At 38.8% G+C, this 18356-nt stretch overlaps 1 protein-coding gene across 3 annotated transcripts in view; it reads right to left on the reverse strand.

The window, feature by feature from the left end:
* Positions 1 to 425: 425 nt before the first annotated feature.
* LOC121954470 (gamma-adducin-like) overlaps positions 426 to 18356 on the reverse strand; it is a 28183-nt gene continuing 10252 nt past the window's right edge. For all 3 annotated transcript variants that reach the window (XM_042501976.1, XM_042501977.1, XM_042501975.1), the window contains 13 exons: positions 16041 to 16185; positions 15140 to 15291; positions 14418 to 14498; positions 12425 to 12574; positions 11988 to 12131; positions 10334 to 10432; positions 9478 to 9648; positions 7867 to 8127; positions 7548 to 7664; positions 6389 to 6478; positions 5237 to 5360; positions 2321 to 2416; positions 426 to 2145 (listed from right to left, as the gene is read on the reverse strand). In XM_042501976.1, the coding sequence (XP_042357910.1) occupies positions 1895 to 2145; positions 2321 to 2416; positions 5237 to 5360; positions 6389 to 6478; positions 7548 to 7664; positions 7867 to 8127; positions 9478 to 9648; positions 10334 to 10432; positions 11988 to 12131; positions 12425 to 12574; positions 14418 to 14498; positions 15140 to 15291; positions 16041 to 16185 (1881 nt within the window). In that variant the 3' untranslated portion in view covers positions 426 to 1894. The remainder of the gene's footprint in view (positions 2146 to 2320; positions 2417 to 5236; positions 5361 to 6388; positions 6479 to 7547; positions 7665 to 7866; positions 8128 to 9477; positions 9649 to 10333; positions 10433 to 11987; positions 12132 to 12424; positions 12575 to 14417; positions 14499 to 15139; positions 15292 to 16040; positions 16186 to 18356) is intronic.

The following is an 18356-nucleotide window of genomic DNA, read 5'->3' on the forward strand; positions in this document are numbered from 1 at the left end:
TTTGGAGAGGAGGAGAGCTCTGCGGGTAATTCGGCTTCCAATAAAAACCTCATGAATGTCTGGATCAGTAAAAAGATGAGAGGGGCCTCTGCAACAAGTCAAACAGGAACATGAGAAACTGATTTGAATTGTGAAACTGCTTTACTCTGCATTTTTACGGGTGTTGATCACATAGTCAGTTTGTTTTGGAGAGGACAAAACCTCTGAGGACAATTCAGCTCCTAGTAAAGACCTACTGAACAATGAAAACTGAAGGAGTTTCAGCTGGTTGCAATCTGCAATCGCTAGATCCCACAGAATCCCCCTGAATCGAACACACTGAAACTTTAAAATGAAAAAAAAACACCCTGTGTTTGAAACTGATTTAGACTAAAGATAAGAAATGATGACAGCACATGCCCTTCAGTCAATAAACAAGAGAGCAATAAAACATTTATGGAAACATATCCAAGCTTTTATTACATCAGGCGGAGGGCAATTTTAAAAGGACTGACTTTCAGGGAAGGCGACTGTTACGTAAAACACCGTGGAGAAAATCCAGGCGGCACAGGCAGCAGTGTAAACAATGCAGGAAATACAAGCACTAGGCACACAAATGACCTAAGTAGTACAATTTGTAAACACAATGCACTGTGCATTGTCTCTAAATAGGGAGCTTACTTAAGGTGAATAAAAAAATGCGATAAAAGAAGTGTTAAAATATTATTAGATTGTACTGTCACATTTCTATATTTCGTTGTTCAACATTTGGTTTAGCATAACAAAGCACAAAAACAAACTATTTACATTGGCAAAGAGTCACTCCCTTTGGGTCAAAACAAACATTCACATTTTGGACTGGGATGTAAATATATGGTCCTCTAATATACTTCATATTGAACTCTAATATTGGCTATGAAGACAAGCTTTCCACAGCATATTGCCATCAACTGATAAAAATTTGTCAAAACATTAATCACTTTCAACTTTCTGCAATTCAGGCTTGGCACTTTCATCTTCAACATCCAAGCAATCAGTCAAATATTGTCACTCATAAACATCAATATGCAAGAATCATCACTTTGCTGGTTTCTTTCTGTTAGTCACAGTCCATTCCTCGTCACCATTACAATAAAGCAGCAACCATGGGAACAACACCACTGACATGAATGTTAAAACAATATGAATTATTACTGAATTTTCAATCACAGCATGTTTTGTGTAAGAGTTAGTATGTAAAGTAAATACATAAAGACTATCAAATTAGTTATTTAACTATCAAACACTATATTGTCATACCTATGATATAAACCAACATATATTATTACAAGATAGTATAATGAATACGTTCAGATACAAATCGTACTTCTTACAAGGTTGAACGTTGAATAATCTTCAGCAACTGTTACATTATTAGTGTGATTGTTACATTTTAAAATTGTTTACACAGTTTTCTTAGCTTTCAGTATACATTCAACAATGAACTTGTGCAAAAAGAAAAAAAAATCACAAATACTCATCTGTTATCTGATGTTTTCATCACCTTTTGTTCTAAACCCCATTAAAAATATGGGTAATAACAACCACAAATATGCAGTTTTGTGTTCACGTTTCATTAGATTTTGTTTTAGTGAGCCCCTCGGGAGTGGTCAATCACAAATTCTAAAAAAAAAAAAACCTCCCATATTACCATCTGCTGGCACATCTCGGAAAAACTTTCACATGAAATAATAGCTGTGAATGAAGGAAACTGTGTGAAAACAACACCGTCCTTGGAGACTTTCTGACTAGATGATAGTCTTTTCTCTTATTTCACTTTCCTTCAACAAGCTGAAAATTAAGAAGGCATTTCAGATGTTTTCCTTGCAAAAAATTAATTGTTTTTTAAAAAAATTTTTTTTTACAGTAAATGCCTTCAGGCTTCTGTTTTTTCTTTCTTTTCCTTCTTTTTCTTGCTCTTTTTCAAAAATGAAGGTGTGCGAAATGTCTTTTTCTTCTTCTTGGGAGACTTGGTTTGGCTCTCTGGGGTCTGAGCCTCCCCCACCTTCTCCTGAGATGAAATGGAGATATCCACTGTATCCGAAGTGCTCACACTCATCTTGGATACCTCGATGCTCAGATCCTCGTCCGTCTCATCCAAGTGGTCTTTCCCATTGGGTATTGTGTCTGTCAAATGATGGAAACAAGTCAGTGAAGAAGGATGTGGCTAGGAGGGTGTGCATTGTAGGGTTTTTTTTTTACTGCTTGGACCAGATGGACATAAACCAAAGAAACAAACAAGCAACAGCTTTTGCTAGCAAATTCAAATAATAATTTCAGAGCCTATTGACTAGCTAATTACCTTGTTTAGCTGGCGTCATTATGGGAGAGAGGGACAGGGAGATAGTGGAGCCATCAAAGGTTGTCATCTCATCTGCATCAGTGGCATCATCATCCTCTGTAAAAGGATTCCAGTAATCACAGGTCAGTCATTCATTAACGCTGGTATGTTCCTGTGAGTGAGGCACACTAGATGAACAAATTTATGTTGTTCAGAGTTGTATTTTTTCACTTTCTGAGGAAGCAACAAAACTAAGAGCCTACAGTCATACTAGAAGCTCTGTGAAGTTGCACTTTGGCTCAGCAGCTAAATATAAACGTCCTGACACACCATGGCCGATGGTCGGCCGTTGGTCTATGTTGGGCTGTCGGTAAGTGCCCGCCATCCCAGTTTTCGCCGCGTCCTTCACCATCAGTCTAAGGTGTTGCCTGTTTTTTAGGGCCGATTTAGCATGTTGAATTGTTTTTTCTGAGCCAGAGGAGCCTGTGGATGAGTAAAATCACTCTGATTGGCAGTTGAGCACAGTGCATAAGAAGAGGCACATAAGTAAGGAAAGTAAACAAAAACTCAAGAGGGCATGAGATCAAAACAAACTTGTTATATTTGGTAAGATTGTTTATAGCCATTGGGCTCTTTAGCGGAAGTGGTCTTTAACTGTTTGTGTTATTGCTCACTGGTGCACGGTAAATATCTTCAGGTTTTAATGTGCTAACTGGCTAACTAGAGTGTCTTGAATCAGTCCTGTTACTCCTCCAGTTTCCCTTTTGGCATGATGAATACAAACTATCATTGCCTGCTTGTTGGAGAGTTACTTTCACAGTTACTCTCACACAGGGGCAGAACTTATGTGTATGTTGGCTGTTGGCTTCGGTCTTTGCAGTGCGTTTAAGTGCAACTTTTTGACCAAGACATAGGCAACACGAGGCAACAGTCGGCCTTCATTCAGCCTTACAAGTCTGCATGTTAGAAGGGTCACAATGACGGTAATCCCACAGGAACTCTTGTCACTCAGTCCAATAAAGAAGGCCTCAGTGTGCCCGTGTCAAACATTGAATGTAGGGAGCGATGAAATTGTTTGCACTTTTCGTAATGTCTGTAGTGTTTGTGGTATGGTTTTGGGGTTATTTTGTTTTTCTATTTGTTTATATTTTGTATTTATGCACATATGTGTGTGTGCAAAACAATGTGCCTCTTCAGACACAAGGCAAATAAAGGAAAATAATTCTGATAATGAGATCAAACCAGTACAGACTACCGCCGTCTGCTGGTATAGTTATTTCCTCTCATGCAGGTGCAGAACATGCATGCTAGTTGGCCATACTTTGCATGCTAGTTGAGTTAGCACAGCTAATGTGAGGCGCAGGGCCACTTAGGGATCATAAAAGTGATTATAATTCATCCTGAGCGGGGATTTCTATGTCTGGACCAAATTTCATGGCAGTGCATCCAGTAGCAAACAAGACATTTAACTCAAAATATCATGATGGTGCTAGGTAAAAGGTAAAGCATTGCCATCCCTAGACCCATGCGATTAGTATTGCAAATACAAACAAAAAACATTGAACACTAAGCTGGTTTAACAATGTTGCTACATCTTATTAATCAACCAACAGCTGATGTGTTTTAAGGCTGACACATTACTGTTATAATGAAAAATAAAGTGGCTACTCTTATACACAGCTGTAGGAATACTTCCCTCCTGCACAAACAGCCTTGTCGGCAGTCGTAACCGGGACATGAGTAGTTTGACAAGACTGATGTCTTTGCAGCTCATCTCTCACCATCCCTGTGAGCTGACTTCACAACTCAGAGGATGAGTGAAACCATGGACTGACATTTTTCTCCCGCGGGCATTTTTGCAGGAATATCCTCATTTCAGTGAATGTAGTTTCAATGTTTTCCTCCAGGCAGGAATCAAGCACTGACTGGACTAATTAACTGCCTGGACTACGGCCTAATGAGGCTGCTTTTATGTGGATGCAATGACTACAGCAAACTTTTGTAACATTAAAAACTACAATTAAGCATCAGACCCAAATAATTATCAGGACATAAAGCAACTGCAATCCACACAATTATGTCTAATGTGTCTTTTTCTAATTAAAAGTCAGTTTGATTCATAGTTCTTCAGATATCTGCATATAATGTGTCCTTAACTTTAACGGCTTCTTTTTGGCCTTGCTTCGTGAAGTCAGAGATTGCTGTTAAAATGAGATTAGCTTTGTCTCTCCATCTCAATTTCTTTCCTGACCTCTGGGACCACAAAGGATTAACTTCAAAACATCATACACTCATAATCTACATGACATGATGGCAGATATGAGCTTGTGTAAACCCAAGTAGGATTAAGTTAAGTAGAGGTTTGCTGTGGCTCTAAATAGCAATAGTGCACATTAAAGGGGAAACTAAACCCATTTCAAAAATCCATAGGCTACATGTTATTTCTAAGATCCTTGACAGTCCAAAAATGTTAGTTAACATGAACGAGTCTCTCCCAAATCCAAAAACTAGAGTGCTAAAACTCAATTTGTGATGTAATCAAATATAAAGTCTGGAGCTGCTCCATAGAAAATGAATTGGGGAAGATATAATGGATGACACTGCACAGCCAGGGGAATGTTCTGCTTTGTTGGGTACATTTTCTGTTTCAGAACTGAGAACATTGCAACAAAGTAAAGCTCATTTGGCTATAAAAAAAGAAAACAAAATTCTGTGGTTTCATAAAATTCCATTCATTGTCTATAGAGCAGCTCCAGACTTTACACTCATCACTATTTTGAGATTTACTTTTGTGTTTTCTGGCTTTGAGAGAGAGTAGCTTGTGTTCACAAATATTGCTCAAACTGTCCTTGGCTATGGAAATAACATATTGTAATTCTTAATTCAATTGGAGTTCCCCTTTAAGCCTTTGAAAAGGTAAAGAAACAGTTTGACTACCTTCGTGGCCTTGCTGCCTTCTTTCTACCAGGCTCTTGTATTCCTCCAGCACCGTGTCTGTGAGCTCATTGAAAGGGTTGGGCGGAAGAGAGCGAATCTGCTCCTCGTCCTCGATGATGAAAGCCTGATTGACAGCAGACAATAAAAAGACATTATGAAAACCTGATGTGGTGCATTTTGCAGTGTATAAAAGCAGTTGCTCTTATGTAACAATGATAACTTGTTATAAATTTATCTTTGCAGTTTTTCCCAGTTGCCTTGAGCGAATGAAAATCATAATTTCCTTGAATCCCATGTGCAGTTCTCAAAACTATGGTTCATTTCTCTACAACAGTGTATGCATTTCTAGTTGCTCTCATACATGAATCAAATGTAGTGTAAAAAATCTTCATTTTATCCAGTGATGCAATGCCTAGCCTCTGTCATCAAAATCGGTAAAACTCGGTCCAGTGGTAGCAGGCAGCTGTTTTTGCAACAGGATCTTTGATTTTATAATTGTGCAAGTCTCAATGAAAGAATTATATGAAGAGATACAATTAGTGTCTTCTGTCTCACTGACACTTGCTGTTGACATTTGATAGTCTTAATGTGTCCATATGGTTGGGCGGACCGCATAAGGATCACATTAATGTCAGTTCATATCTCTTTTCTTGAATTATCTGTATATGATCATTTTGTGAATGGATGTTCAGTTGTGTCTTTGGTTGATACTTGTCACGTGACAAACACTATTTTTGACAGGTTAAAAGGACCAAACCATGAAACTAAAGGGCTACTGCACAGTAAAGAGGGCTGAGCTGAAATGTTTGTGCATTTTTCCTTGCACTGAAAGCTTAATATTAGAGACGTCCTCCTTGATTGGGTGTATAAACTCTTTTTGCACCTTTCGAATCTGGCTTTGGCTCTCGTTACCTCTGTCTGAGCACAGTGTCTTATATTTTTTACTTTAGAAGCAGTGATGAACTTGAAGTTATGTACTTTTGAGCTAAATGTCTTGTCTAGTAAGTGTTTCGTGTTGCATAGCATAAAATATGTTGATTGTTCTTAGTGTTTTGAAAACTGCAGCAGTGTTGTAGAAAATACAGACACATTCTGTATCAAGAAATGTGGTTCCACCTTCATAACTTTTTACAAATGGTTAAAAGTACTTACTGGTCCTTTCACGGTGTCCACAACAATGCCTGCTAGTAACTGAGATTTTGGTCCAGCTGTCATCAGGTCACCTCTGTGCTGCTCTTTTATCTGAACAAATGTATGCCACAACATCATATTAAACTTGGTCCAGGATTCTTTGACATTACATACAATATCTTAATATCATACTACTACACCTGCCAACATGGGGGGGGGGGTGCTTCTGTATACACTCAACAAAACAAATCATAGTAGAGCTGCAATGCTAAATTAAATAACCAATTAGCTGCCAACTATTTAATTGACCATTTCATAGTCTATTAACAGGTACGAGTACATTCTGAAAGGAAAAAAAACTCAAATATTATCATTTTCTTTTCTTTTTCTTCTTCTTCTTCTTCTTCTTCTCCTATATGCCAGTAAACTGAATATATTTGTGTTGTGGACAAAACTAGACATTTGAGACATCGTTTCAGGCTTTAGGAAACACTGATTGACATTTTTCACCATGTTATGACATATTAAAGGCCAAACAGCTTGATCGGTTAATCTAGAAAACTGACACATTAATCAACAATGTAAATAATCATTAGTTTCATCCCTTAGTGGCAGCAGAGTTCATCAGTCAATCAATCCATCAGCTATGTGATTGATGAATGTATGAAATGCTGCTACTGTATAAGGATTCTTGTCAGTAGAGCTGCAACAATAAGTTGGATAAATGTTAAGCTGGTCAACGAGAACATTTTTAACAACAATTTTGATGATCAGTTTTTAAGTAACATGTTCAACATTCGCTGACACCAACTTCTTAGATGGGAGCATGTAATGCTTTTCTTTTTCATATATGGCAGAAAACAGAGTATTTAGGGGTTCTGGATAACCAGTTTGGCAACATCAACTTGGCTTTGGGAAATTAGAATGGAGACTAAACATAATTGAGAAAATAAATGGCAGATTGATTGATTGATTGATTAAGAAAATTACTATTTGCAGCCCTACTTGTCAGAACATGTTAACCAGCATCAATTTATTGAAAAACAAGTCTTTTAGCACTGTCTATGCCACCTGAGCTTAAAGTGGTGTGTGAGTCTTTTAGTCTTTGTGCATTTTTAGTGTTAGAATGATAACATGCAGAGGCAATGTTGTGTGACCAATGTGATGATGTTTAACTGACCCTGTTCCTCTTATCCAAAACCTCTGTGGGATCAGTGTTGAGTGGGACAAACTGGTTTGGGTCCTCAATCTTTATTGGTGTGCCCATGCTATTGCCTGGCTCTGAAGACTTCATCCACTGAGACAAAAAAAGATATGTGAGTACAACCTGGAAAAGGAACTCAAATAATCTTTAAAACTTGTATTTATCAAATTGGCCACAAGAGGGCAGGCTTATACAAAGCAATGGTATCACCCGAGCTCACTATTCCCTTCAGAGGCCAGAACAGTCAGAACTAGATTATTAAATTTGTTTCAGGTTGACATGAAAATCAACACACCATGGTCTTGGTCCTGGGGCTGACATCCCCGCTGTGTGAATGTTCAGGAACATTGACCCGCAAGTAGCTGTTGGGCGAGTTGAGCCACCGGGTCCTTTCTCTCTGCTGTTTCTGCACCATAAACTTGAACGGGCTCCGCAGACCCAACTCATCGTCCTCTGGTGGCACAGCTGAAACTGTGGCGGGGATCTCCACGTCATTCTTAGAGCGGGGTTTTTCACGGACAATGGGGTTCCTGTAAGAGTAGCCTGTTCTGTATCCCTAGAAGGTCACACAAAGAGGAAACATAATTCCAACATACTTACTTGACAGTTTTCCTTTGCCAGAGGTGAAATTGTTTGCTGAATTTTGCACTGTCTTTCCCCACAATACATTTAATAAGAAAAATCAACTACAAAAGACACACAATTCAAAGGACGCGCAGGCCACCCAAGATCCACTTATACAATGCCTCTAAATATTTAAACAACGCTGTATATACAAACAGCGTTTTTGCAGATGTGCCCAGTTTCAGAGAGAAAAGATAAAACTTTGGTTTAAAGCTGTGTGTTGTTAACAATACATCAAAGACGATAGAGACAACTAGACAACCGATGGGAACGCGCAGCGGGTGCAGAGTGCAGTCTAAAGCCAGCAATACAGCAGTACAATCAAAATCAAAATTGGCGTTTTTTCGCAGGCAGATGACAGGTTTGCCACTAAAAATGGTCCCAGCTTTGGGCTTTGATCGCCACAGTGTGAGCAAGCCATCATTTATTCACAGTAGCGTTCACTGCCATCCAAAGTACAGTTTCCCAAAATTGTGATTAGCAGCACTTTTGGGATGTACAGGCTTGATTAACACATACATTACTCTGATTAAAGTGGAAAGCACCTGGTCAGAATCTGTTACCACCTTTCAAGTAGCCCAGATTACAGAAGAAATTCTGGTAATTAAGTTAAACATGCACAGAGATTGTCCAACTGGAGCCTCTGGCATGGACAGACAGACCTCCTGTTGCAGTGAGTGTACTGGCATTTGCACCCAGCACCATGTTCAACAGTCTTGGAGAAAACGCCAAATCTGATTTCCAAACTGAGTACACTAGAGTCCTTACACTAAGTGATTGTGTGGTCTGTGCGGCTGCGACTGCCCACAGCACGCCTCACCATCTGGAAGCTATGATTGAGTGGGGTGGGCGGGCTATGATCACACAGAGCTAACACAGCTGCAGCCCACTCCATCCACAGTTGTTAGCGAGAAGCCCACTCAAACAGACACAGTCTGACATTTTCTGTGTCCACAGAACATGTCAGGGACCGGTTATTAGCAGTGTGGCTGGAATAGCAAGGTTTAAATTGCCAGCAGAGCAGAACAGCACAGAAATCTTTAAGGTGAAACAAAACCAGTGGACCTCATTTTGGCCACAGACAAAAAACATAACAATAAATAACTGCAGCGACAGCTACCATCAGACACTAGAATCCAATTACACAACTGTTTTTAGATAAGATGGACAAAAAAAGCATCTATTTTCATTGCGTTCTCTAATCAGACTCTTCCTGAGGAAGCGCCTAAGACAGGAAACTCAAAGCATCATGGGTAGAAGGCACAGGTCAGAGATCACTCACCAGGTTGTCCAGCATCCTCATGAGGGACTCTAGCTCGGCCTCGCCCACTTTCCACTTGACCTCATTGTCCATCACATGCCCAGCAGCGGCCACTCCCTGGGTCTTGGGTTTAAACTTCTCTCTATCCAGAAGCACAAGGTCGTCCACGCCTGAACATCTCAAAACATTCACCTAAACAGAGGCAACAAGATTATTGTAGTATACAAAACTGTAGAGTTAAAAGACAAATTATTATTCTGTGATAGTTTTCCCTCATGCATTAATTATAATTCTGCAATGTCAAAACTTGCTTAGAGAGAGACCATTAATTTCACAACATTAAATATTTTCTCCTCTAAGATTGAGTAGGATTTTCATTCTAAAAGAATGTAATTATATGTCAACTGGGCTGTCAATATCTGTCAGAAACAATAGAAAAACAAATACAGTCCAGACACAGCAGGCTGATGAAAAAAAAACAACCCAACTGCCTCCCCGACACAAAGCAACAGGAGTTTCACAAAAACACTGCAGGGTTTCACCTGGCTTTGACTGTGAACGGTGCTCTCTAGCACATATTTGACTGAGCTTTGTTCAAACATTCTGTATGTTAGACATCAGTTTTTCGCCCTTTTCCGGCACTGCAGTAATACTTAACTATCTGCAACCAAGTCTGACTCATTCGTCGAAGAAATGAGAAAGACTGCAAGAGGTGAAATGGGAAAAATTATATAAGTTATCCATGTGCATGTGGTTCGCTTCTAAATGTGTAAAATATTATAAAAAATTGTAAAATATTACAATTACATGTCATTACCAGGCAGAGGTGACATGGAGAACAGAAATCAAGCTTTTTTTCTTTTTTTTTTTTTTTTACCTGGATTTCACAAGCCTGCTGTGAGTGGTACACATAGTGAAAAGCCTCCTCTACTGTTTCTCCCAAAGCAAGCAGCCCATGGTTCCTCAGGATCATCACCTGAAAAACAGGAAACACCATGATCACCATGATACACTGAACAAATCAAGCTAAGCTAATACAATGCATATGCTAATTGCAATTACATTAATTATTATGTGCATAAATTAGCAAATATTTCCTTATCAACATACACGACACATGTAGCATTGACACAATCTCTGCTGATACAATCTGCCATGTATGCAAATGAGTAAGGCTGAATTTGTGCAGGGTTCTTACAGACAAGTGCGAAAAGTACTTTTTTGCAAGCCCTCATTTTGTTTTCTCCTCAACCATCGGATGTAAGAAAATGTTGCAAATTCTTAAATGGAGCAAACATGCTACATTTAAGATAATTTTTGGGACTTTTTGCCTTTTATTTGATAGGACAGTGTATAAGTGTCAAAGAGGGAAGAGAGTCATGACATGTCAAAACATGTCTAGTATAAGACAATTGTTCTCCCTGTGGTCCTTGTGAGTTATGGAACTGAATTTTGTACTTTTGCTGAATAGGATAACTATTCAGTCATGTTTTATGTGAGTTTCTTTAATCAAACAAACTGTCCAACACTCTACAGAAACTCAACCAAGTGGCACACAGACACCCCATCACCACCTAATGTGTTGGAGGTGTAACTGCAGTGTTACGCAGACAAACCATTGCACGAGCATAATCGCTTTCACATGTCTAGTGCCTACTTACAAATGTAAATCAGCGATGATATGCTTATTTGCTTTCTGTTAAAAAGTTGGATGAGCGGATCGATGCCACTCTTATATCTGTCTGTTTTATATAAGGGTGCAGCCAACAGCCGATCAGCTTAGCATAGCATAAAGACTGGTAGCTATAACCAGCTCTAAAGTTCACAACTTAACACATTCTTTCTTGTTTGTTTAAGACGTACAAAAAGTGTAAAAAATTTCTTATTTTATGGAGGCTATGTGTTGGACTATTTAAAAAGTGTGGAGCAGTGATTTCCTGGAGTCATAGCTGGTTACCTGGCAACCTAACGGTGATGACAAGACCCCAGAGGTTACTGCATTCAACCAACTAACAGTTAGGCACAAAAAAACCTAAAATGGACACTTAAAAATTTTTTTTTTTCCAAAAATGGACAGAGCAGGGCTAGCTCTACTTCCCGCTTCTCCAAGTCTTTATGCTAAACTTATGATCTCCTGACTTTAGCTTCATATTTAGCAGACAGGTAAGAGAAGAGTATTAATTTTACTTTCAGCAATCAAAGTGAATAGGGTATTTCCTAAAATGTTGAGATATTTTATTAAAAGGTGTTTATAATATTATGTCCTATTTGTGCATATACATGTTAGGCAAATTGAGTGGTAAAACAATAAAGAAAAAAATGCTTCAAATTCAAAGTGATTTGTAAAAAGAGTTATACTCTATGCACATGTATCACTTCATTAACATTTACCAACCAACAGGTACAGATAATCTGACATTAAACTAGTCGTGCATCCAGTATATTATAATAAGTCATGACTGGTTAAAAGCCCGCTCTGTCCCATGAGAAAGTGAGCCTGTCACTAATAGAGTCCCTTGGTTTGACAGTACCTTGGCAGTCGGGCCCAGAGCTTTCTGAAACTCCACCTTCTCTTCTTTATTATCCAGGCTGCCATGGTAACCAAAGCAGCTCACGTCTCCCAGAAGCAAAGCCTCCTGGGAAATGGGCAGGATTCCACATTTCATCGAGGACACCTGTTAACAAGGGATAAAAGCAAGTAAGACTGTGATGCACCAACATATAAATAGAGGCACATTTTTTGCTATAAGGCACAAATAAAACTTTACACAGCAATGTTAATCATGTGCTGTGCATTTTACAGCCCAGCTTCAAAGGAAATGGTAAAAGCGTGTTACAGGGGCTGCATCTAAAATAAGTAGTAGGGGGCTGCTTTTAACTCAGCCTTTTCCTCTGGTGCAAAACAAGCATTTAACAGCAGCTTAGATTAAGATGAAGCTCATTTAATATCGGCCTAGAGCGCACTCACAGCAGCTGTGGCGGGGGTATGTATGTGGATGATGCATCTCACATCAGGGCGCATTGAGTAAATGGCAGAATGAGGAGCAAACCCAAAGAGGTCGATGCCCATATCAGTCGAACCCTGGTCCACCACTTCACCAATTATGTTTACTTTCACCTACAGATGGCAGAAGAAAAGAAGAACAAGCTTATTATTATTTCGGAACATGACGAATAATCACTTTATATACTAAACCTGTAGGTAATTACATACAGTATGGCTGAACCATTAAAGGCACCCTGTGGAGTTTTCTTGTAAACAAACAAAGCTGTGTTTACATTAATTAATTTTTAACGAAGACGCATTGTGTTTATCCTTGAGGCCTGACAAAGCGTTGCATGTTATTCTCTCCTCCTAAAACATTTGCAATGCTGTTGTTTTGTAATATAAATGTACTTTTTAACCCTCATTGTTTACATCAATGTTTGCTAGCTAGCTAGCTTGCAGTCTCATTCTTCCCTGAATTTTGCTAGCACATTATTATGTGTATTGCATCACCCACATAATTGTGTTTGTGCTTGTGGATCCTTGTGCCAGTGCATGTCATACAAACAAAATAGGGACCATAGACCAAATTGCCTACGGTGAAACTTGTAGTCAAAAACTCCAGAGTGCCTTTAACGCTCAATTACTTTTCATCACATATCTTCTATTCATGTGACACTGCACAAACTTAAATGTTGATACAATTTTATTCATAGTAAATGCTGATACTCCAAACAGCCCGTCAAATATTTACACATCCCATGGACTGTTTTACAGTTGTAATGTGCATCATTATTGTTTACGAAAGGGCGTGCACCCTAAATGGCACTGAAGTGTAGCAGAGTGCAATACCTTGTCAATCTATCCATGACCATTGACCACCAAAGATCATGAATGCAACCTAAACAAACTGACTGTGACGATTGCCATTCACTCTTAATATCCTAAAAAAAAATTAAATCACTGTCTACTTCATTGTAAACTACCTTGATTAACTGCAAAATTTTCAGTGTAATCAGAATACATATTACAAGAGATATATGTTAAGCAGTTGATGGACGCACTGTTTTTGTATTATTAGGATAATCTGTAAAAGCTAAGTTGGTTTACATTTCAGGGGTGCTGTTAGGGCCTACCTAAATGCTTCAATGCTTTGATTGTTGCCTTGGTAATCAACGTAAGAATCAGTCTTTGAATGCTTTGTTTTTTGTTATGTTTTTTCACCAGTTAACTTGTGGAGTAAACTGAAAGGAGGTGGCCAGTGTCCTCAGTGTAGTCATCGAACCCCACTTCAAGCAAGTATATTGGCTGTCTGACATGGAAAAGGAAAAGGTGAGACGAATTGCAGACAGTTATCTGCAGTTGGCAGCTGCAGTACAGTATTTGCTTTTTTTGTGACACTGGCAGAAATCAGCATGTTGGCCAATTCCAATATTTCAATTTAAAACCTGTATTTGGCGAAACTGATGACCTGCTGACATTGTTGTGCATCCCTACCAAAAATGGTGGTTGGGAAGGTACAGCCCTAGTGTTTGTATTTAATAAAGCAAAATTAAGTAAAGTTAGGAGTCCAATTGGAATCATGCTGGTGAACATGTCCTTCAGTACAACACTTCTTATTTTTGGAAAGACAAAAATGACAACTTACAACAGAAAAAAAGAAACTTCATTAGCAATTATTAAGTATGTTATCTAGAAAGCTGTAGGAACTCTGTAGGAAAAGGTCTGTCAGATATAATGTATGTTGAAAACACACATTTGGTATTACCACCTGGCCATTCCCATTAGAATAAAACCACTAATATTTCGTACTGCATTTTCACAACCTATTCCCCACTTAAAATATAAAGGTATTAATTTAGTGGATTAGCAATGACATTATTTGCGATTTCACCAAATAAACTTAAATTGTGCTCTATATTTTGTCCAATGCATGTTGTTAAGTTCCATGATAAAGCACAGACATCGTGCTTACCAAATTTGCTGCCGTCACTTCAGCAAAAGACAGACCTCGTGGACTGATAAGGACATGGTCCTGTTCTTTACTGACACGCACCTGAAAAACAAAATAACATATAATTAAAACTCAAAACTTAGATAGATTACAATGAAATTAATAACACGAGAAAGACATTCTGAAATGCCTGTTTGGACCTTACGATGACTAAGCAGGACTTTTTTCCCAAATAAATATATTCCTGTTAGGGTCAAAAAGCCTGTTAAAAAGTACCAACACCACAAGAGACCAAATCTCTACTCTTAAAAAGTTTTAAAAGCCGGGTTAACAGCTACTCAGAACAAGGAGAACCATTTCCCGGATTCAAGGGTACAGGAAACTCTGAACCACAAAGGAAAAATCTCTTCACTCTGGAAAAACTCAAAAATCGGTGTGTGGGTTGATAAAACTGACTTTCTAGGCTTTGTCTTTAGGGAGAATCTGAGCTTCATATCTTGACATCGCAGGTGTTCATCACATATTTCAGTTTGAGTTCTTGCTGTTGGGGAGCTGTACATATTCACAAATCTGACTTTTCCAAGCCATAAATAATATATGGGCTCTGAAAATAAAGAGGTATTCCCCTTTAAGCCTCCCAGTGCCCAGAAAACACAAGGCTTGCATAAAAATACACAAAGCTTGTGCAGCATACATAAGCAGAGGTGCACTGGAGCGGCAAGAAGTTGTGATGTTGTACTCACAGTAATGTAGGAGCTTGTAAAACGAGCCCAGCTGAAGAGGTCAACAAGCCTGTAGAGGCTGGCCAGCCTGCAGCGACTCTGTTTCTCCCCTTTGGCAAAGGAGGGGGACTCAATGCCATACAAGTCATTGACTGGAGTCACCATCCCAACGCCTGCCACAAGACACAACATAAGTAGTAACTTGTAATGAATTAGAAACATTAAATTTGCATTTTCCCCAAACATCTACAAAGATCTTTACATGGTTTTCTTGCACAGTATAAAGTTAAAACATCCCAGTGAACTTGAGTCTCTACAGCTGAAGCTTAAAAAAAGGCCTTTCTCAGAATTCCCATCAAAAAACTGAAGGGTATTTTTGGGTTGTAACACCATATAAGGCCATTTAATGATACAGGACGCTATCTTTTACAGCCACTTTAGCTTTTAAAAGGGCAGGTCTGCCTGTGTGACCTCACAGTCATTTCCTACAGTGACATTTTCCTAAACATTTGCAGCCCCGATAGTCAGACTTTTAGTTCCACAGTGCTCTATGACCTCCCAAGAAACATAAGGCAAAAAGGTTAGGCTAACATCATTAGCCTTGCAAACTGCTGTAAGTTATTACCAAGACTGGTCATGCGGGCTGCTTAATAGACACACTGACAATGAAGAGTGCTGTCAACAGCTTTCTGCCTTCTCTGCTGTTTCAGGGTTGCTCAGTGTCACAAGAGTCTGGCGATTCAGCCTCTGACAATGAAGATATTCAGCTTGCATAATGCACACAGAGTATACACACACTGAATGACAATCAAGCCCGGATGCAGATAGAGGTAGACATTCACACACACACACACACACACACACACACACACACACACACACACACACACAAACACACAAACACACATAGAAACACACTCACTGATGGGTGAAGTCAAGGGGCCAGCCCCTCCCACAGTGCTGGCCATGACCAGGTCAGCAATCTGTCTCAGAGCCAGGAGACCTGTAGGGTTGTTGCCCTTCGTCATCTGGTCCTGAATCAGCCCTTCTAACTCATCTTTAAACACCTGTAGACAAAAAAAGAAAGTTTTTTTCAAAGCTCAACTAACCTACACTCCTTTTCCAAAATTATCACATGTACACATTTTTTTAAATGGGAAAACCTTAAAAATATAGGTGATAGACTGCTTTCCCATGGCCAGTAGACCAGGGCTGTGTACATAGCTCTGTGGCAGAAGATCCTACCTTTCTGTGTGTGTTTTTTTCTGGTGCATCATGTTCAACATCATGAACAGGCCAGAAAATGGGTTAGTAAACAGTAGAAAGCAGCATGGAAGCCAGTGAAAATGTTACAGAGGTGACATCTTTTTTTTATTTCTCTTACTTATTCAGTCTCTTTCTCAAACTCGGTACACACTAATTTGGACCCATGTTTGAGTTTTGCTTGAGAGGAGATGGATGGTAATTTGTGACAGCCTGTCATAGAATCTCATTGGCAAAGGGACTAAAATCTGCGTGTTCACCAAGGTGTTGTGTTTCCATCAAAACCAATCAAAGCCAGATCTTATAAATACCCATAACTACGAGTGTGAATACCTATTGTAACCTTTCCCATTACTTTTAAAAGACAGATGTTAGCCGGTGTTAGTGGGGTTTTTTGTGCAATGGAAAAGGTGCTGTAGCAGCACTACATTATACACAACCTAACTTGAACTTCATTCCAACACAACAATGTGTCAGGGCACACAGCATGCTTGTAACATCAGTACACAAATCACTAAAGGCCACTAGAAACCTCTTTGTATGTCCATGAAAAGGGCTTGACAAGGAGCAGGGGGGTATTGCATTAAAACATCACAATCAATTTTTGCCTTCAGGAGTAGCCTGTGAGTCTTAAAACAGCACTTTCTTTTCTTCCTGTGTGCTGCAACTAAGCTCCAGCATTCTGCGTCATCCAACCACGGTTCCCATGGTGATGAGATGAGCTCCACTTGTTGGGCCTGTTATGCAATCGCAGATGAGTGTGGGCTCGTCTTATTTCCATGCACTTCATTGGCATGTGTTTATTGCGCCTCCTTGTACTTCATCTAACCAGACTGCACTGCTGTTTCTGAGACATTATCATACCATATTGCATATTCTATAAAAGCATTGTATAGGCTATGAAGCATACAAAGTTATGGATGCTTAGAAATATGAAACACATTGAATATAAATTAATATTGCGTCGCTTTGCCAGTTTCATGTTCCAGTGTCGCCGCAATGCTCTTCTTCCAGACCCCTAGATGGCCGCCTTGTCATAAAATAGTTATATATTGCGTCCTTTGTTTGCTGATGCTAGTCACTGAAACATGCTTTAAATATAATAGGAGACTACACATTGTTTATATTTCAGAATCAGGTCTTTATTTGATCAATTAAATTTCATGTTTGATCAAAGATTAACTTGTTGATGTCCGACCATCAATTCAAAACCTAAATATCTTCAATTTAATGTTGTGCAAAACAAAGACAGGCAGCAAATATTCACATCTAAGAAGCTTAAACCAGAGAATGTTTAGCATTTTTGCTTAAAAGATTAATATAAAGATAAATCAAATATCAAAATTTTTGCCTTTTATGTTAATATCCCATCGATTGGCTAATCATTTAATCAACTTGTTGATTCAGCACAAGCTTAAAACACAGATATTGTGTATATTAAGTATTTATGAAGTTTCTTAGTACATCCCGACCAGGGGTGTGCCATATCATATCATTCACAATAATACTGGTATAATTTTTCACATAATAACAAAAATTCTTGGCATAATAGCGTCAGAAAATAGTATACTGCATCAACAAACTTAGTTGAAAGTGAAAATTCTACCTGCCAGGGGCATTTTCAGTTATGTGGAATCAGTTCTTACTGGATATTTTAAGGCAAACTACATTTATGCTGACATATAAAACTGTAACACTTATTTTGTTGCAATTGTATATTCTTTAAATACGTAATAAAATATCCTGAGTATTATTGTCATATCGTCAAGAATATCATTATCGCAAAAATACCCTGAAATATCTCTATATTATTTTATGGCCACATCACCCACTCGTAATGTTGACTCTCCTCTGCATTTAAAAATAATGGGCTAGGACACATAATCTGTAATAACACTGATAAAACACCAAAGAGATGTAACCTGATGTCACTGTTCAAACAGGCATACAGAGGGAAGTTTGTCTGCAACAGTAC

The sequence above is a fragment of the Plectropomus leopardus genome, chromosome 15 (genome assembly GCF_008729295.1).
Source record: "Plectropomus leopardus isolate mb chromosome 15, YSFRI_Pleo_2.0, whole genome shotgun sequence".
Lineage (NCBI taxonomy): Eukaryota > Metazoa > Chordata > Actinopteri > Perciformes > Serranidae > Plectropomus > Plectropomus leopardus.